At 37.4% G+C, this 21,783-nt stretch overlaps 1 protein-coding gene across 1 annotated transcript; it reads left to right on the top strand.

The window, feature by feature from the left end:
* The first annotated feature begins 3,803 nt into the window (after window positions 1–3,803).
* Window positions 3,804–16,680, top strand: pargl (poly (ADP-ribose) glycohydrolase, like). The gene is made up of 16 exons (XM_053339819.1): window positions 3,804–3,928; window positions 5,095–5,498; window positions 6,595–6,720; window positions 7,705–7,794; window positions 7,916–7,987; window positions 8,078–8,164; window positions 10,253–10,413; window positions 10,503–10,582; window positions 10,668–10,743; window positions 12,217–12,292; window positions 12,372–12,519; window positions 13,565–13,643; window positions 13,736–13,844; window positions 15,516–15,612; window positions 15,743–15,871; window positions 16,544–16,680. The coding sequence occupies exons 2-16, from the start codon at window positions 5,097–5,099 to the stop codon at window positions 16,660–16,662; spliced, it is 1,851 nt and encodes a 616-aa protein (XP_053195794.1). The 5' UTR covers window positions 3,804–3,928; window positions 5,095–5,096; the 3' UTR covers window positions 16,663–16,680.
* Window positions 16,681–21,783: the final 5,103 nt, after the last annotated feature.

The raw sequence follows: 21,783 nt of genomic DNA, 5'->3' as shown, positions 1-21,783 counted from the left end.
CTTGAGCATTTTCATTGTCTACAACTTTATACATCCACTTTACTACATTTCAGAGTGAAATATTATACTTTTTACTCTACTATATTTATTAGAAGCTATAATGTACCTTTCAGAAGAAGATTTTACATGAAAAACACAACTTAAGATTATAAAATACAATGCCTTTTTTGAAGATTTGACCACAATAATCAACTATAATTACACTTTTGCACTGCATGGTTTGTAATTATTCTGAATTTTACAGTAATTACATGTAATTACTGTGATTAGGGTAGAGCACCATACAGTACTTTAGCCATAAAATGTTGTAGCTTTACAGTATTTTTGTGGTTAACATGAAAACACAATATGTTGCTGTGATATTATTGTGATTTTTGTGAATTTACAGTAATCCCAGGTAACAATTATAGTCTTGTATTGTACATTTTACATTAAAATACTGTATTTTCATGGTAATATTGTGTCTGGTTTGCTGTAGAAACGCAAGTATACCACTGTGGATTTACTGCAATTATAAGCCAGTAATTTACTGTGAAATTACAACGATAATTTTTACAGTGTACACAAAATCAGTGCCAAGTCTGAGGCCTTTATCACATTTAAGGCCCAACGAGGTTAAACGAGCCAATATTCCACCCAAAAAGTAAAGATTAGAGAAAAGTCCCAAACAGGGCAACTAATGTGTGTAGCAGGACTTTGTTTTTTCTTCCTCCCTCTCCCATTAATCATCATTAAATCAATCACTGGTTGGTTGGCAGCAAACTTCCTCCAGTGGAACAAGGAGAAAACTGAGGTTTTGGTTTTAGGTGCTAAAGCCCAGAAAAGCGAGTACCTGGAGTCCAGATCACTAATTAAAAACCCAGGTGTGACCACGAATGGTGTAACCAGCTTTAAGGATCATATTAATAGCATCACCAAGGTTTTCCAACTCAGGAAGATTCCCAGTATCAGTGGCTTTCTTTCTAAATGTGACTCACAGAAACTCATACATGTATTTGTCATGAGCAGACTGGATTACTGCAAGTCTGTCTGTTGGCCTTCCAAAGAAAACCACAGATTATAATTTATCCATAACTCAGCCTGTCAAGTTCCAACAGGACAAAAAGATCAGGCAACGTCATTCCAGTCCTCTGAAACCTTCACTGGCTTCCTGTTTGTTTCCAAAAATTCAAAATCCCCTATTTTGGTTTACAAAGCACTTGTTGGTCTGGCTCCACAGAACATCCCAGACATGCTGTCAGTCTATGACCGCAGCAGGTCTCTCCGGTCACAAGGTGGAAATCTGCTCCGTGTGCCAAAAGCACTTTCAAAGTCTGGCGATACAGCGTTTGCCTGTTTAACTTAGACTCTCAAAATGAAACTCAACTTTAGTATTTTCTGGAATGAACACACCATATTTGTTCGGTTTGTTGGTTTTAATGTAAAGTACTTTTGTATGAGATGCTGCTACACAAATACATTTGAATTGAATTGAATCACATTTATCTGCTGACCATTTGGAGGGGCCCCACCCCTAGGTTGGGAACCACTGGACTAAACTGGCTAACTGTATATAAAGTAGTATAAACTAGCTAACTGTATATAAAGTAGTGTAAACTAGCTAACTGTGTATAAAGTGGTATAAACTAGCTAACTGTATATAAAGTAGTGTAAACTAGCTAACTGTGTATAAAGTAGTATAAACTAGCTAACTGTATATAAAGTAGTGTAAACTAGCTAACTGTATATAAAGTAGTATAAACTAGCTAACCGTATATAAAGTAGTATAAACTAGCTAACTGTATATAAAGTAGTGTAAACTAGCTAACTGTATATAAAGTAGTATAAACTAGCTAACTGTATATAAAGTAGTGTAAACTAGCTAACTGTATATAAAGTAGTATAAACTAGCTAACTGTACATAAAGTAGTATAAACTAGCTAACTGTATATAAAGTAGTATAAACTAGCTAACCGTATATAAAGTAGTATAAACTAGCTAACTGTATATAAAGTAGTGTAAACTAGCTAACTGTATATAAAGTAGTATAAACTAGCTAACTGTATATAAAGTAGTGTAAACTAGCTAACTGTATATAAAGTAGTATAAACTAGCTAACTGTATATAAAGTAGTATAAACTAGCTCCACCTCCAGCACTACAACAGTAACATGCTGCTCTAACACTGATGCTTCACTATTAATAATCTAATGATGTCATATATAATACTATATCACTACTTTTACTGTAATACTGCATACTACATCACTCATAATACTGCAGTACTTTTACTGTAATACTGCATACTACACCACTCATAATACTGCAGTACTTTTACTGTAATACTGCATACTACATCACTCATAATACTGCAGTACTTTTACTTAAGTGTAAGTTGAAATGCAGGACTTCTACTTGTGATGAAATATTTTTAAATTAAGGTGTTGGTACTTGTAAGTAAAAGGTTTGTCATGATGATGTCATATATAATAATACACAGATCAGGTGGTTCATTCTCATTCATTAGTCTTCATATTTATTATTAGGCTATTATTCATGTTTATCATCCAGAACAACTATCACAATGTGAGGAGGAACAGAGGTTTTGAGCTGTGGTGGTTTTGTAGATATGAATTATTTCTTGCTCACTGCTGCCATCTTGTGTTTAAAAATCCGAAAGTCAGTTTTATGTATAACCTATATAAATTCAGTTTTAGTATTTGCTGGGTCTCTCTATAAACTAAGTCAAGGATCAAAGTGTAATTTTGATTTATTGATTGTTTTATCTCTATTATAAAGACTTTTATGAGACTTTCTGCTGCATGTGAACACATTTCAAAGTTATTATGTCTCAGTGTTATTAAATAATTCACTTGATAGCATTTTTTAAGGCTTATAATTTTTTACATTAGGATGTAGATTTGGTCTGGTCAGCTGTTCTCATTATTGAACTGTGTGTTTTGTGTTTGTTGGGGACTTCAAGGACACCAAAGACTGTTATAAAGATCTTTTTTAACTGTACCTTTTCTATTTTATTACAATCATTGTTCCTCATTATTGTACTCCAATCAGTGGTGGATTATAACTAAGTACATTTACTGTACTTTAAATGTAATTACAGTTCACTGAGGTGTGATTTTAAGGATTTTAACAAGATAATTTAACCTTTTTAGATACAATTGCTCATTCAAAATAGACTATTTCATGTACATATATCTGGAGAGTGTGTCAAAGTAAAGGATGTGAGTATTTCTTCTAAAACTGACGATAATAATATAATAATAGGCAAAGCAAGGCAAGGCAGTTTTATTTATATAGCGCATTTCATACACAATGGCAAAAGCAGAAAGACATAAATAAACTGCTAGAATAGAGCATTAAATATAAAATTACAGCATAAAATAATGATTTACTTTAAAATCATTAAAAGGACATAGAGTGGAAATGAAAGATTAAAATGTAAAGTGCTTTAAAAGAGCTCAATCATAAGCACAGGAGAAGAGAAGAGTTTTTAACCTGGATTTAAAAATGATGTAGAAGTATCCAGGACCTGCACTCAAGCAAAGCAGGAAGTAGTAGTATAGTAATAATAGTGTACGTACAGCTGTTAAAACACGATGAATTAAAGGTTATGAACCTGAAGTAAGTAAATGAATATAGTAAAGTATCGACATAGACGTATTTAAAAAAGGGATAAACTATCGATGAGGTAGCTTATCAGTTTTCATAGGCTATCAGCAGGTAGGAGGGTTAAATCTCTATAAATGTTGTTTTTTGAAACCACTGAACCCGCTTCACTCTTTTAAGTTTCACTTTCTTCTAAAAGTGAAAGTAAACTTCAGTCTTAGTGTTTTGGCGTCTCAGCTGCGTTTTCTTCGATGAGCGTCGTAATTCACGATAATCCCGTTAAATCTGAAACCAGCCGGCATCACAGAGGTCTTCAGTGAAAGGTGAGTATTTACAGTTCATGTGTTTAACTCTTGAGTTTCATTACGCGGGCTGATTGTAATGTGTGTTTTTACTGTAAGGCGAAGGTTAGCTAGGCCAAAACATCGATACCAAAGTCTATCCTGAGCGGTTTAAAGTGTTAAACTCTTGACTTGTTGCTCTTAAATACTCGCTGTTTTGCAAAGTTGGACAAAGAACAGCTTGGCAATGGCGGAAAGAATACGTCGATCCTTTACTCAGGGGCGGATGTAGTGATTTGGGGCTCGGGGTAAAGGATCTTGGTTTGTATTCAACCTGTTCTCTTAAAGGACCAGTGTGTAATCACCTGAAAGTAACAACCATACCAGTCAAGGAGCCGAAAATGAACGTTAAACCTGTTTTTCTTACTGTAATGATTCCTTCTGTTCATACTGACCATTAGAAGATCCCTTCATAATGTATTTACAATGGAAGTGAATGAGGACTAAATCCACAGTCCTCCTTCTGTGTAATAATGTATTTAAAAGTTGATGTGAAGCTAATATGAAGCTTCAGCGTCCAAATGAATCAAATCTTCATCTTCTATGTTTCAACGTTAGTGTTTTTAGTAGCAAAGTCTTTTTGTTACTATACTTCCACCACAGCTCAACAGGAAACACTAAGAGGGAATCTGATGCTAAAAAGACTGTAAATGTGTCAGATATCACTTGATATGACTAACTCACACTGCTGAAGCTGAATTTTAAATGACTGTGTGGAAACATTGTGGATTTTGTCCTCCATCACTTTACATTGAAAGCACATATGAAGGAGATGGTAAATGGACAGTAGTTATTTAGCACTTTTCTAGTCTTTATGACCACTCACAGCACTCATTGACCTTTTCACACACTGATGGTAGGAGCTACCACACAGGAGGAGACTAACCATTCATACACAGTTGGCGCAGCAAATTGGGGTTAAGTATCTTGCCCTGGCTCTGGAATCGAACCGCCAGTCTTCCAATTGGTGGACGACTAGACCACTCTACCTCCTGAGTCACAGCCGCCCCATGTTAAAGATCTTTTAATAGTCAGTATGAACCGGAGGAATAAAAACATCTTTCACTGTTCGTACAGACACTTGACTGCTGGTCACGCTTGAAATACTGTGAACTTGTCCTTTAATGCTCTGTCTCTGAATCCTCCAGAGATGGCCGGCTCACGTCACAACAACAGTGATCAGATGAGAGACCTTATGCAATTTGATGATGCCTCCGAAAACGGTAAAAAGGAAATCAAAAAGGATGAGAAAGACAACAACAGCAAAGAAAACACAAGAGAAGCCACCTGCTCCTCCTCCTCCTCTTCCTCCTCTTCCTCCTCCAAACCTTCTGGTAACGGGGATGTGAAGGGTTCACCTGGAGAACGGGACGAACCAGGGCCATCACAGGAGCAGGACGGTGCTTCTTCATCATCATCGTCATCATCGTCGTCATCATCGTCGTCATCATCATCATCATGTTGTGAGCTGAAAGATCTGAAGCGATTTCGGCAGTTTCACACCAAGCTGGGTCCACTGACCTACAGCAAGACACACACTGTCCTCATAGATGTAAGAATCTGTCCTTTCCAGTTCTGTCTGTACTCAAGTACTGTGCTCAAGTACCATTTTAAAGTACTTGTTGTACCTTACTTAAGTATTTCCATTAGATGCTATTTAATGCTTCTACTCAACCACATTCATCTGAGAGGTATAATAGAGGTGGGAGAAGTACTCTTCATCTAGATAAAAGTACCGATACAATAATGTAAAAATGCTCCATTACAAGTAAATGTAATGCTAAATACTTATTAATTAGTTGTTTAGTCTATAATATCTGTAATACTGCATACTACATCACTCATAATACTGCAGTACTGTAATACTGCATACTACATCACTCATAATACTGCAGTACTGTTACTGTAATACTGCATACTACATCACTCATAATACTGCAGTACTTTTACTGTAATACTGCATACTACATCACTATAATACTGCAGTACTTTTACTGTAATACTGCATACTACATCACTCATAATACTGCAGTACTTTTACTGTAATACTGCATACTACATCACTATAATACTGCAGTACTTTTACTGTAATACTGCATACTACATCACTCATAATACTGCAGTACTTTTACTGTAATACTGCATACTACATCACTATAATACTGCAGTACTTTTACTGTAATACTGTATACTACATCACTCATAATACTACAGTACTTTTACTGTAATACTGCATACTACATCACTCATAATACTGCAGTACTTTTACTGTAATACTGCATACTACATCACTATAATACTGCAGTACTTTTACTGTAATACTGTATACTACATCACTCATAATACTGCAGTACTTTTACTGTAATACTGCATACTACATCACTATAATACTGCAGTACTTTTACTGTAATACTGCATACTACATCACTCATAATACTGCAGTACTTTTACTGTAATACTGCATACTACATCACTCATAATACTGCAGTACTATTACTGTAATACTGCATACTACATCACTCTGTACACCACTTGTAATGGAGTATTTTTAAATGAAGGTGTTGGTACTTTTAACCTACACAGACATTACATAATTGTAAAAAAGCAGTTGTTGAATATAACTATTGATTTATTTATTTTTTACCCAGGTGCCTAATTTTAACCGTGACAAAAAAGTTCTGGCCCAGACGGGGAGAGACATTTGGAACAGTAACCTCGTGAAGATGCCAGATTCCTCTCACAGTCTGATGACGGCCAAGGGTGGATTCTTCCAGGTGTGTTTGAGGCCATGTACAAATATTCCTTTTACAGGATAGATAGTTAGAAAGTAATGTAACTTATTACATTTGATTACTTTTCAAATTTTCTAACCAGTGTTTTTAGCTGTTAGGGTAAGTGTTCCCATTAAGCACCAAAATCTAAGCTCAGCTGTGTTGTCATGGATACTGACATGATTTATAAGGGAGATCATTTCTTATAAAGCAACATTTATCTCTCATTGTAAAATGTATTCATTAGTTCATGTAGATTTTAGAATATAAAATAAAGATATTTGATGAATAAAGTGGGTTTAATTGGTACTGTGACTCCATTTAAGCCCACATCATGATTTATTTACTAAATATAATAAAAAATATTGATTTCAAAGAATTAAAAACAGTAATATATGTATTCAGTAACATGTTAAATATTAAAACATGAGGAAAAAACCCTCCTGAGTAAAATCTTAAAGGTCTATCAGATCAGATTGTGTTCTATGGTTGCTATAGATACAGGTTGTGTTCTATGGTTGCTATGGATACAGGTTGTGTTCTATGGTTGCTATAGATACAGGTTGTGTTCTATGGTTGCTATAGAATTAAAAACAGTAATATATGTATTCAGTAACATGTTAAATATTAAAAAATGAGGAAAAAACCCTCCTGAGTAAAATCTTAAAGGTCTGACTTCAGATGTAACCTTCTTTATAATCATGAACATTTTCATCAGTAACTGTAAATAATGAAAACAGAGCTAAAAGAGAGTGAATATCGGACTTAACATTCAGCAGATGGACAGAAACATGACTCCTAATGAATAATAATGTTGATCAGTAACTGTTGGATGTAGAAATAAGTTCAACATACCAATTTAGCTTTTAAATTTGTTGTGTCAGTGTTCACTTTTTATTTCTACTGCCCCCAAGTGGCCAAAAAACGTCATTGCAGATTTAAAGTGACTGAGAAGATTTTTACTGAATGAATTTTCTCCTGTGGTAGCAATCCTCCCTAGTGCAGAGGTGGCAAGTGATCGGCTATCATCTGGGTCCTCTGGCCAAGAAAGCATCATTGGACGTGGACGATGTGGCAGTATGTTAACACCTATGGATAATATCTCATTTATACATTATTAATCTGTGTTGTTGTCTAATCTGCCTCTAAGAAATGTGAAATATTCAACATTACTCTTTCAAACACTCCCTTTCACTAGGAAGCTATCATCAAATATAACCAGAAGTATAAAGACAAGTGGACTTTTGATGCCCTCTACTCTTTTGTTAAGGTCAGTGTTCATTTAAATAATTGAATCTTCAGCATTGTGATGCCTTCTAGTAATTTATTTATTTATTTATTTATTTATAATCCTTTCCAGGTTGTCCCGAAAACAGAAAACTACTACCCCAGGCTGTTCCCTAAGATCATAGATTTGGCCCTGAAGCTGCCGCACATTCTGAGGAAGGTATGAAACTTATTGGAGCGAGTGAACATAGCGTTTATTCATGGGTCAATGAGGAGTTTTTGTGTCTATGTAGTTTAGTTTAAATTTAAAGGGTTAAAATATGAAAAACGTATGAATAACTTGCACACATTCTTTTTTGTGGACCCAGCATCAAATTTCTGCTTTTAATCCATTTTGAGAGAATGTATTACAGGATTATGGCAAACATGTCTAAGTGGTGTAACTTTGTACCCAATAATTCAACTTGCTTAAAGACAGTAAATAGTCAATAAAACATCATATCAACTAGTTTGGCATGATCTTACATTATAACTTATATATAGTTGTAAACAAGCAGAGCCGTGTTGGACTCACTAAAACCAGCGTTTTTTGCTCTCAAGTACAACTTTTCATCACAAAACTTCGAAGGTAAAACAGAATATCTGTTAGTCGCTGTAAATAAGTGGTTGTTTACCTTTGTATTCTTTGGCTGCTGGTTCACTGAGTTTTTAGCGCAATAATAGTGGTACTGTTGAACTCGCCAGGGTCTTAGCTTTCATATGAGATGCTATTTGTTTGTGTACCATGAAGTATCAAAACGGTAGCAATGGAAATGTGGAGAGTGGGTTGACTTTCTGACGCTATTCGGATTTTGATATTTGATCATTAACCTCTTAACGCACGCTGTTCCGTTCACGGGACGGGACGGATGTTAGGAGGTAGCCACACGTTCTTCTGAATGTTTTAAACACCAACCCTGAAACATATATACTCATGCCGTACATCGTTGGAAAGCTTAGATTGTCCTGATTCATTCAAGACCACTCACAACTTATATGGTTGCTCACAGCCGTAATAGTATTAGCGATTAGCTCGGCTAGCCCCTGAGCTAAGTAAGAAAAGCTATAATGCTACATACCTTCAAAGTCTTCCCTTTATCCACAACGATCATCTTATGACTCAGGACTTTCTGTACAGCTCGCCAAGTATCCATTCTTGTGAAATATGAAATCCGTTTCCATAAAACCGGAATACTTTCCTCAATATGTCAACATGTATTTAGTCCAACACGCAATGTAATAACACAAATAACAAACCATATACGGTCCGTTTACGTCATTTCCTGACCTGCGCGTCCATCTCAGAGTACACGTGACTAGATGTTTACTTTTTTTTTTTTTTTTTTTTTTTGTGACTAGATGTTTACGACCGCGAGCCTCTCCTGCTTCTGACGACACCACACACAAGCCAATCGGTGTTTAGGATTAGGCAGTACATGCAGAGACATTGCTGCTACTCCCACTGGCGTTATAATGTAATGTACCTCGGTGGTTTCAAGTCAGTTACAGCGAGGGTATGTTCGCTTCCTGTTTTCAAAATAAAAGCACCAACTCTATCGTTATGGTTTTCTTAATAATAAAAGGCAACGGGTGTTTTATTTTGTGAAAATGACCGGAAGTGCGTTACTCGCTACAGCTAACTTGAGTGGCTCCGAATTCGCAGGAAGAAAACTTTAAGCAGATGTTATTTGGACAAATTAGCGTCACATTGTGGATCTAAAGGGCTACTTTACTTTCTCGCCTACAAAGGTTAGACATGTGGATAAAGTGGTATATTTACAGAGTTAGAGCTAAAATAAAATCCGGCACCGGACCTGGCAACCCGACTGCTGGAATTACTTTTTGGTTGTTGCGACTACGATCTCGAGACATTAGATGGCGTTGTTCTGCTCATTCTACATATTCTACCTTTAAATAAAGCTAATGGAATACTATTGTTCTAAATATTACATTTCATCTGGGTAACCATGGAGATCAGGAAACATTTAGTCATTATTAGTATAAGTCCACTTAAATACACTGTAGGTGATAAAATATTTAATATGTATCATTCTTTTGTGGTTACACCATTTGACATTTTCAGGAGCATTCAGTCTTACTTTTGGTAAAAAATGGTGCAAATGTCATTTCAAATGATATAAAACCAACAAAAATACTAAATGTACATTTTAACAAACCTGATGCTGCTTTTAAAGATATTTTTAACATATTTTTGAATCTTGCCAACCCTTATTTATCACTGACCCTCATATCGTTTCTACGTTCTCAGGTCATCCCGCTGCTTCAAGGAGGACAAACTGCATCCATCACTCTGTCTCAACTTCAGATAGCGTGTCTGCTAGCTAACGCCTTTTTCTGCACCTTCCCTCACCGCAACACCTCCACTCCCAAATCAGAGTACCACAACTACCCCACCATTAACTTCAGCAGGTTTGGGCGACAGATTACAACCCGTTAATACTCTCTGCATCGTGTGCTCTTGGATGTGAGTTTAATTCTGATTGTCGTTCTGCATGCAGTCTGTTCTGGAGCTGGTCAGACAGGAAGAAGGAGAAGCTGAGGGCCATCATGCATTACTTCAAAGTGGTAACAGATGAGAGTAAGTCACTGCTAACCCTCTCCTCTCTTTCCTGTGATTTGGTTGCATCAGTGTAAATCTGTGACTGTGGTCGATATCGTTGCAGAAACTAAACCAAAAGGAGGACTGGTGACGTTTGAGAGGAGATGCCTGAGTGACACAGACATACCTGACTGGAGAAGGTAATAATGACCCCGGTGTTATGTCCCAACTGGTTTCCAATTTAACCGGTTTCCTTACCGAACAGCTACAGCTGTGTTGCGCTTCTGTCAGCAGATTCGTCACAAAGTCACAAATATACAACCAACATATTACTGGAGATTTTTAAGTCGCAGTTATATAGTGCTCACTTCCAGAAACAATATTAGCTGCAGTAGATTCATTGTATGAGCCCTTTTCTCCCTTTCCCAGCAGGCCGTGCTCCATTGCACATTGTAAGAACAAACTAATAAAATCATTTTTAAATATACAACCATGGAAGTTGTAGAATACTAAAATAGGGGTCGATTTTGGGGTGCTTTCATAATACTAGTTTGATTATTTGGTCCACACCAGGCAGTAATATTGTTAGTATGTAGCATACAGGCTACAGTGTGGTCCGGGTTCACACCTGCAAACGAATCAAGATTGGTCCGATTGACGTTCCCTCATCTTCCGGTAGGGCGGCATTTGGTGTGGAGTCTAGCGGGCCGAGACCTCCTCTTTTTGGAGGTCTCGGTCCGCTTGATTCAGAAGAAGATTGATGCTTTCACACCAACGAAAATGAACCGAACTAAGAGCTTTTGGTCCGAATGGATTGTGTAGTTGGTGCAAAAGCGCACTAAGTTGCAAAATTGGAAGTGATAAGAAAGAACTGGACCACAAGAGTGACTATGACTGAGAAATACACAGCAAGAAAGCAATATAAATACATCATGGATTACATCATTGTCACCCGTGTACATTGCATGATTGAATATTGACCGGCTCATGATAGTAGAGGGAGGGACGCACACTCGCTTGTGACGGCCGGTCTGCAGAGTATTCAAAACGTCATCGGCCGGCCTACCGGGAATTGTCCCGTCTCTCCCCATGCCCCCCCCCCCCCCCGCCTTTGGCTTGTTACTGTAAAAGTTATAACCATATACACACACACATACACATATATATATATATATATATATATATATCATCTAACCTGATGATGTTTCCAATATCATGTCAAAATGACGAAGGCTAACATGGTTTTGTTAAGCACAGAAATTGACAGAAATTTTGAACTTCTCAACTCAGAAACTCCAGGAGATACAGGAGTCTGAAGGAGAAGTTATTCAGGCAGCACCTTGTCCCTCGCCAAAACATTGCTATAAGACTGTTTACTTTAGCACTGTCTCTATGGCAACAAACAATCATAAAGCCAGGACAGCCCGACCTGAGGAAGTACAGCTGATGTGAATGTCATTAGTTTTGCAGATATGGTCATACACTAAAGTACTGGACAATTTAAAGTTTGATTAGATGGTGCTGATGAAAAATGAAAGGATGATTACAGTTCATCTTGACAGGAGCATGAGTTCTTCTTTATACTGCGATATTAATTAAACCCCGGCACTAAAAAAAGAATAGTGTGAATGACTCTCCTCTGAATCTTTTCTGTTGTTGTGTGCGTATTGTAGCAGTGAAGAGACGATGCGTAAACTTTACGTGTCATCGAAAGGCGACATCGAGACCGATGGAACGGGCATGTTACAGGTAAGAACTGAGCCGAAGCTACGATGATCAGCTGCTTCAGTCCAGAGTTTGGGACTTCTGACTCTTCTTGTGTGTGCAGGTGGATTTTGCCTCCAGCTGGATCGGTGGAGGTGTGCTGGGCTCCGGTCTGGTGCAGGAAGAAATCCTCTTCCTCATAAACCCTGAGCTGATCGTTTCTCGCCTCTTCACTGAGAAACTCGGAGACAGAGAGTGTCTGATCATTACAGGTTGAGATGAAATGATTGATTAATGGATAAGTCAATGCATTGAATGTTTAAAGACCGTGTAAAGTGAATTCAGACATTTTCTTCTAAACACATTAAATAGGTCATAAATGTATTTCTAAAAAACATTTCAACCATTTAGATTTGAATTGTGGAGCTAGGCTTCACAAACTGTGTTTCAACATTTCTGTGTTCAGGATTTAGTGATTAGCATAAACCCGCCCCTGCTGCTGTAGAGGTATAAATACATTCAGCACACACTACTACTACTACAGCCTATAGTTAGCCAGTTAGCCGAGTTAGCCACCAAGCTAGCAGCTGAGTTAGCAATAGAAAGCTCCCAGACGTCCATGTTTCTGGTAGAGGTGGTGACTTTGATTGACAGGTGACAATTGGTAGGGGACGGGGCTTCAGCGAACTCGGTGGCCATGCCCACAGTGTTTGGGAGCAGAGAAAGAGGCTGATTTTTACACAACTTTGAAGCCTAATTTCATATATTTGGCGATTTTTTTAATCATTCAAATTTGGCAGGGTGGTTAACAACACACTTTTCTGTGGTATGTCAAACTCAGAACACATATTTATTCTTACTTTACACAGACTTTACATAACTGCTTAATTAACCAAAATTAAGTTATTCATTAAGAAGAAATATCCGATGTGCCGTAACCCTCCGTTATTGTCCAAAAACTATTAAAAACACGGCAAATGAGTCCTGATGATGATGATGCTCCTTCATCACCATGAACACACAGACTGACTATAGTTTATTTTGACTCAATCACACACACACAATCCTGCTGCCAGAAATACTCACTAGAGCACCAAATGTGGATTCATCCGCCGCTGAAAATAGTCCCCAAAAAATACACTATTTTCCCTTTTTTGAGTAAAACAACCAGCTGTGGGAATCATTGGGATTGGAGTTGAGAGACACAGAGTAAGGATGTCAGAAAATGGTTGGTTTTGGTCTTTTTATGGGGTTTACTATTCTTAAGAAGAATATAAAAAGACAGCAGCTTTACTGTGTAATATCTCTGTCTTTCAGGCTCTCAGCAGTACAGCAGTTACAGCGGCTATGGTGACAGCTTTGAGTGGACCGGCCCTCATGAAGACAAACTCCAAAGGTACGCATATGCTCTTTATATGCGTGTATTTTATGATTGAAGTTATGTATTGTGGTTCTCGGAGATGTGATTTGTGATTTGGGTCCTTTCAGGGATGACTGGGCTCGGCTGCAGCGGCAGATCCTCGCCATCGACGCTCAACACTACAAAAACAGAAGAGAGCAGTTTAAAATGATCAACGTTACACGGGAGCTGAACAAGGTGAGGATCTTCTTTGTGTGTTTCTTCTACAATAATTCTCAATTTTATCAAGTTTGTTATAATAAAGTAAAATGTAAAAAGCTTAAGAAATAAGACAGTTTTGAAAATGCATTTTATGTGTATTAAATGAACATATAAAAAGGAAATGTGGGAAATGTGAATCATTCTCTGGTCCTGTTTCTATCCTGGGGTCGGCTCGTGTTAGCAGCCGTCTTGATAAGATTGGCTGCATCCTGAGTTAACCGAGGTCAGGTGGAGATATGAGGTGCTTTGTGCAGACAGTCAGACTGGTTTCCTCTTAGAGTAGATATCAAGTGACCCGTGTGCAGACTACATGACTTCAGTTAACTTTAATCAGCATAGCGGCGTGGTTATGGTTGTTAGAAGTGTTTTGTTTTGATGTGCTGAGGCTCTGGTGAAGACTGGGGACTGTGACTATTAACTCAGAAAAGACACTTGGTAGTAGTTGTAATTGACTGTGTCTAATTTGTTAGGAGGTCAGAGAGGGTTTAGCAGCGTTGGTTGGTTTATGTGGTTTATGTACTTTATGTACTTTATGACATCTAGTAAAAACTGTCTACTACATAGTTTATAATAGTCACTAGAAGCAGAGATGAGTGACCTTATTTGGAGGTAGTAATGGTGAAGTGTTTAAATACTCCACAGACTGGTGTTTATATCTTATTTCATCTAAACTGTCGGTGAGCTTTTATACTTTATACAACAAATCATCTGCAAATTAACAATCTGCACATCTGGGACATTTATTGAAAATAGCACAAGTTGCAAATACTAAAAATTCAAAATCATGGGTCCATAGTTGTTCCGAGTCTTCTGTCACGGTTTGTGGAGCAGGTGGACCCAAATGCAGACTGCAGGCTGACAGAGTCTGGATAATGCATTTTAGAAACTCAGAAATAACCACATGGTGAATGAACACAGGCACAATAACACAGAGACTCAGACCAAGACTGAACTGAAAACCAAAACCTATATAGACATGATGAGGTAATAACTAAACAGGACACAGGTGAGTGAAACAAGACAGGTGAAACACATGAGGCAATCAACCAAGGCAGGAGAAACACAGGAAGTAACACTAACAAAATACACAAGGAGAGAATATCCTTTCAAAATAAAACACGAACTTTGGTGATCTTTTATACTTTCTACAACAAATCATCTGCAAATCTGGGACATTTATTGAAAATAGCAAAAGTAGCAAATACTCACTACAAACCTAATATACACATTCAAAATCATATGCAATTTCTCAGCTTTAACTTTTTATTGTATATTATTCATTCTGCATGACTGAATATATTGCATCAGAGCATATATTCAACTCATGCAGAACGTCTGGAGTATTTTCTGCTATAATGTGATTGTGTGAATTGATTAGTCAATAGACAGAAAATTTACAAGCAGCAATTGTGATTTTGAGTTTTTCATTTTGAGTCATTTTCTAAGAAATAATTGGACAAAACAAAACACTTTTTTGGGTTTTGGGGAAACATTGATGGTCATATACATACAACAATCACATAATCAAGGAATTAATCATCAGGTTAAACTGTAATGAAATAATTGATCTTTGCAGTCCTAGTATTGTTTTGTGAGTGCAATTAAATGAAATGGTTGTTTTTACATGATGTTATTGTGTGCTTGAAGGCATACTGTGGATTTAAAAGTAGTGGACCCAACGAGCCGGACATCGCCACAGGGAAATGGGGCTGTGGAGCCTTCAATGGAGACCCACATCTCAAAGGTTTAACTCTTCTTCTTCTTCTTCTTCTTCCATACATCTGTTCATCTACGTCACTGAAACACCACCGAAGGAGAAATAATCTATTATTTAATAATCTAAGCAACACTTTACTTTTTTTTTACCTGTGCAGCCGTGATCCAGCTGATGGCAGCAGCAAAGGCCAACAGAGGAATGGCCTTCTTTACGTTTGGGGATGAACACCTGGAGCAAGGCCTGAAGCAGATCCACCACCTGCTGGTCAAAGAGAAGACGACGGTCGGTGAGTATCAAACAGAAACGAAACAGGACAACTTTGGTTTGATTAAAGAGACTTTTACCTTTTTACCTCGCTGCTGTCACCAAGTGCTTGCTCATGTTGGGTCTCTTTGAATTCAATTGGGAAGGGAGGGAGGAAAGAAGGAAGGAAGGAAGGAAAGGAGTAAGGAGGGAGGGAGGGAGGAAGGAAGGAAGGAGTAAGGCGGGAGGGAGGAAGGAAGGAAGGAGTAAGGAGGGAGGGAGGAAGGAAGGAAGGAAGGAAGGAAAGGAGGGAGGGAGGGAGGAAAGGAAGAAGGAGGAAGAAGGAAGGAAGGAAAGAAAGGAGGAAAAGAGGAAGGAAGTAAGGAGAGAAGGAAGGCAGGAAAGGAGGAAAAGAGAAAGGAAGGAAGGAAAGAAAGGAAAGGAGTAAGGAGGCAGGGAGGGAGGAAGGAAAGAAGTAAGGAGGGAGGAGGGAGGGAAAGGAGTAAGGAGGGAGGGAGGAGGGAGGGAGGGAGGAAAGAAGGAAGGAAGGAAGGAAGTGAGGAAAGAAGTATGGAAAGAGGAGGGAGCAACGAAAGAGGAAGGAAGGAAGGAAGGAACAGTCAAAAGACGACAGGAAGGTTAAAGATAACTTTTGTTGTGATTTGATGCTTTATAAATAAAGATTGATTGATTGATATTCAAACTTCCTTCACAGGGAAGCTGTACGGACTTCTGGAGGACTTCTGTGCCGTTCAGAAGGCCTCCGGTGGATCAGGCACGGATCTGTTTGAGTTCATCAGGAACACTTTGGGACATTCAAAGAGTCAACTGTGAGGACCGAAAAAGGTCCATGAAATGAAACATAGGAATGTTTAAATCACAGAAATGAAGAAGAAGCTGCTTAATCGTCTTATTCTATACAGGGAGCGGGACAAATGTTCACAGCTGGGATTAAAGGAGAGGTTCACTATGTTTTTTTAAGTCTTATCTTCAACCAGCAATCAGGTTTCCATATAAACACTGACAGAGGCTTTCCTCCTCTCTCTAATCATTCCTCCTTTTTAACCCTTACATACTGTTTGCCAGAAATGTGATGACCTAATGTGACCCAGAATATGCAAAAAAGGAAATAATTCAACATTTTTGTTGAGTGTTTGACCCAAAAATACTGTTTATTCACATTTTTATATAATTAATTGAAATGATATAATGTTGGACCAATATATGATATGATTGTGATGAAGAATACACTCTTTCTGCTCTATTATATATAGAGATATAAGGAGGATATTGTGAAATGACTATGACTATGAGCAGTATATAAGGGTTAAATAAAGGCTTTTCTGTTTGCCTCTTCCTTCTGTTAAATCAAAATTGAGGCTTTTTGGTTAAAATATTAAGTACTGTAACTTTTTTTTTTGGTTTTGATTTGTGTTTTGAGGAGATCTGGAAAAACACTTTGATGTGTAAAATCAGTAGAATTCACCTTTAATGCACTTTTTCTGACCTGTAATTGTAATAATGGATAATATTGTATTTCTATCGTTTATGCCTCATCTTTGATTGATGTTCAGTTGTAGAAATATCTTCACTTATCTAAAAAATACACACAAAAAACACACTTCCTGCTCTTTTTTTATGATTATTATAAATACTTGAAGGAAACTTATATGGCTTATATGAAAAAAAAAGCACATCAATAAGACAAAAAGGTGAAATGCAAATGTACAAAAATGACACTGTAAAGTTATAAAGAGTAATGATGATTATTGTTCCAAGTCAAATGTTTTTTGTTTTTTTTTACAGCAGAGCATTTCTATGTCTATTTTCTTTTGGATAATTAAATGTATATTTTTAATAGATATCTCCACAATATTTGATAGAAGTATGAGCCTGTGATGTTTTACAGAGGATGATGATTAAACAATAACATCTAAAACTGTAAGGCAAATATTCATTCTTATGTCTCATGTACAGATGTGAACAATGAATAAACTGCAGTTAAAAAAGAGGTGCACTTCATACAATAGCTTTCAAAAAATTGCTAATCTAATAAATAAATAAATCTGTAGCAAGTACATGTCCATATAATATTACAATATGTTAAAAATAAATACAACTATAAGTCTCAGTCTCTCATAAATCAGAATGCCTTAAAATCATGTTGATGAAACGTTATTCCTTCATTATCAATATGAAGTAAAATGGACCCACTGTCACCATTCTTTCTTATTTTTTTGCAAATAACATGAAATTAGACTCTTTTTGCCATTTAATGCCAATTATTTGTTTGAAACTATTAAATAATTCAGAAGATCCTGATTTAGTTCTTTAACCCTCCTGTCGTCCTCCCGGGTTAAACTGACCCAATCTGTTTTGACAGTTCCTTCCTTCCTTCCTTCCTTCCTTCTTGCCTTCCTTCCTTTCTTCTTTCCTTTCCTTTCCTCCCTTCCTTCCTCTCTCCTTTCCTTCCTCCCTTCCTTCTTTCCTTTCCTCCCTTTCTTCCTCCCTCCTTTCCTTCCTTTCTTTCTTCCTTCTCTCCTCCCATCCTTCCTCCTTGCCTCCTCCCATCCATTCTTCCTTCCTTTCTTCCTTTCCTTCCTCCCTTCAATCTTTCCTTTCCTCCCTTCCTTCCTCTCCTCCTTCATTCCTTTTCTCCTTTCCTTCCTTCTTCCCCCCTTCCTGACTCAAGGACAACAGGAGGGTTAATGTGAATCTCTATTTGAGATGGAAAGGTTGGTGTCGTCTGCATAGAGTGAGATAATTTATATATTTCTATTAGTAAATGTCCTAATATGGATCCTTGTGGTACATCATACTGGATTATTTCTTCTTTTTTTGACTCCTGACCTTTGATACAACATGTTTCCGTTTAAGAGCAGTAAAGGGTTAAAAGCATTGGCTGTATAAAAGAAATGGACATAACATCCGTGACGTCACCCATTGGTTTGTGGACTGCTGCTCGGAAGCCAATAGTTTCTAATCTAGGCAGCGCCATCTTGAAAATTTCAGGTGCATTCTGGGAAAAAATGAACACGGATTCTACTTATATGGGCATGAGGCGGAGTCATGAACGTACGTACGTAAAGCATTTCTTACCAGAGTGTCTTAACTGGGAATCAATCACGGCTCTGCTGCAACTCCCACACTCCAAAATGGTCCTTTGGTGGAGCTGAGGCTCGCTTGGCTGCACCTGGGTGTTTAGCGTGGAGGTGCTAACTCAAACTCCACATACTCCGGTGGTAGTTAAACGAGAAGTGTTTTAAAGTTAAACAAGCCGTTCAAAAGTCCAGTAGCTAGAGGAGCCGTCTACGGGTGAGTAGAAGGGACAAAAAGGCTTGCAACATTAAAATGCGATTTTAAAAAATGTACGCGTTATGGATTGCATTAATCTAATCGCGATTAACGCATTAACGCTGACAGCCCTAATAATAATCATTAACAACTTTATCAGATGTGTTATTAGATAAAATTAAAAACTCCAGCATCATCATCATGTGCAACAGGAACTATAATCTTTATTTTCTGTAAACAATAAAACAATACAACACTATATGAAAATAAATACATTCTTCCAATTCTGAGGAGCTGAGGAATCTCATCATCTTCATCTTCATCATCATCATCGTCATCATCATCATCATCATCACGTCTTTACATAAGTAACGACCACTGCATGGTGTGATTTCATTTTAATTTCAAGTAATCTGTTACACATTTGGCACAAACTGAGACGTGGACGTAGATGCAGCAGGACGGTGCGTGAGTGTGAGTCTGTGTGTGTGTGAAGGTCTGAAACGGTTGGTCTCTCTCTCTCTGAATACGTGTAGATAACAACTCCGGGTCACTTTAACGCGACTGTTGATTAAAAAAAAAAAAAAAAGTGTAGAAATATGTTGATCTGGTTTTTTATTGAATTTTTATTGTCACTAAGAATATTAAAAAAGAGCTTTAAAATATCCATACTATTCCTAATTTCAACCACTCAGCGATTTTAACTCAAACCAAATATTTAAAATTAAATGAGATTTTTTTTCTTCCTCTCATCAATATCAGGTTATGATAAGGCTGCTCAATTAATTAATTTAATTTGTGATTATGATTTAGGGGCCAAACAATCTCAAAAGTAATAAAATCGAGGGGAAACGATTTTTAAAAATAATGAGATAGCGCTCAATAACAAAGGTTTTATTTTGAAAAGCTTAGACAGGAAGTGGCTGCAGTTGCGTTACTTTGACAGAAGCTGAAACACACAGCAAAATGTTTTAACTGTAAATAAAAGTGCAGAGTTTCCAGCCTGCGTCAGATGATGCTGAGTTTACTGACAAGTTATCAAAAACCAGGAAGTGATGTGTGAACTGTCGTCATGGTAACCAGCTCAGCTCTAATATTTTCACAGCTCAGCTCGCACATTTTCTGCTGTGTGTTGCGTTAAGCGGCAGATAAAAGGCTGCTGCTGGGAGAGAAAATTAATTAATTAAGCTGAATGTCCAATCAATGCAGCATGTTTCTAAAGTTTAAAAAATAGTTTTAATAATCGTGATTTCAATTTTGACCCAAATAATCGTGATTATGATTTTTTTCCATAATCGAGCAGCCTTAGGTTATAATGCTTTGCAGGTTGCTGATTATATTATATTATGTGGTCAATATCACTATTTTAAGAAATTTTGTTTGATATAAACATTCAAAACCAGTTTTAAAAGAAAAGTGACATTTTTGGAAAGATACCTATCTGAATTAAATGAGAATAGCATGGTTAGCTTAGCATAAAGACCAGAAGCATGAAGGAAGCAGCTAGCCTAGCTCTGCCTATATTTACTTTTAACAATCATCCTACCAGCACCTCTACAGCCCACTAAAGTAAAGACCTAAGACATTAAACTTCGGGGACTCAGTATAAAGTCACATATGACTTTTTTTTCTCTAAGATTTAAAACCACAGTCCTGTCATATAGGAAGAGTTTCTCATTTCTAAACAGCGTCCACGTCAATATTCAAGTCATAACTGCAGCTGGGAAACTGTGATTATCCTAAAAGCTCTGATATATTCGAGTCGGCACTTAACAAAATTAAAGTGCCTGAAGACTAAGCAACAATAAACTTGTCAGGTCAAACAAAGTCATGTCCAGTCCAGGGAGGAAGGATGCAACATGTCAATGAGAAAACCAGAATCAGTACTGTCAGGGCACTTATCCCTATTTTAGCCAAAACGGAAGAAGGAAGGAAGGAATGAAGGAAGGAAAGGAAGGAAATGAGGAAGGAGGGAGGAAAGAAGGAACAGTCAAAACAGACGGGGGTCAATTTGACCCGGGAGGATGGCAGGAAGGTTAATCTCATCTAGACTTTCCAAATGACATCAGACTGACTGTTTGTGTAATTACTGTCATTGCCACTAGGGGGAGAACAATGTGCTGTACTCCAGCTTCAATGCTTATCATATCATTTTTCTCAATCCACAGTATTTCAAACCCTCATACGACTTACTCAGTTATCATTTAGCCTTCCTGAGTTGTCAGATGAACGAGGTCCTTGAACGCAACATGCTAACTAACATGCTAATTAGTGAACTTCAGAGGTGCTTGTAGGTGTTTAATTGTAATTATCAAAGTGATTGCATACAGTATTTTATTAGTAATCTGGATTTTCAGAGTAAAGCAACTTACTGTCTAAAAAGCAAATTAAACCTAAAAGCTAAAACTCTTTGTATTAAAAAATTACTTTCATATAAATTCATACATTCAATGCATTTTTTTTAATACATATTTTATTCGTAACTAATTGAACTTGAGGTCTACATGCTAACAGAGTCGGAAGTCATTGTGCGTATTTCACCTGTTAACAGGCCTGATATGTGGAGGTTAAAAACACGTCAATGCAAAAAGGTTGTAGGCAAACGGGGGGGGGGGGGGGGGGGGGGGCTGTTTGCTGCACTGATGTCTCGCTGCGTGTGTG

This window comes from Scomber japonicus, chromosome 19, assembly GCF_027409825.1.
Source record: "Scomber japonicus isolate fScoJap1 chromosome 19, fScoJap1.pri, whole genome shotgun sequence".
Lineage (NCBI taxonomy): Eukaryota > Metazoa > Chordata > Actinopteri > Scombriformes > Scombridae > Scomber > Scomber japonicus.
The sequence above is the reverse complement of the archived record's forward strand: the minus strand, read 5'-3'. Positions and strand labels throughout refer to the sequence as shown.

Coding starts and splice junctions, on each gene's coding strand:
- pargl (XM_053339819.1), top strand. CDS start 5,097: ATGGCCGGCTCACGTCACAACAACAGTGATCAGATGAGAGACCTTATG. Junction 8,165..10,252: donor TGCCGCACATTCTGAGGAAG/GTATGAAACTTA, acceptor CTACGTTCTCAG/GTCATCCCGCTGCTTCAAGG. Junction 12,520..13,564: donor AGAGTGTCTGATCATTACAG/GTTGAGATGAAA, acceptor TCTGTCTTTCAG/GCTCTCAGCAGTACAGCAGT.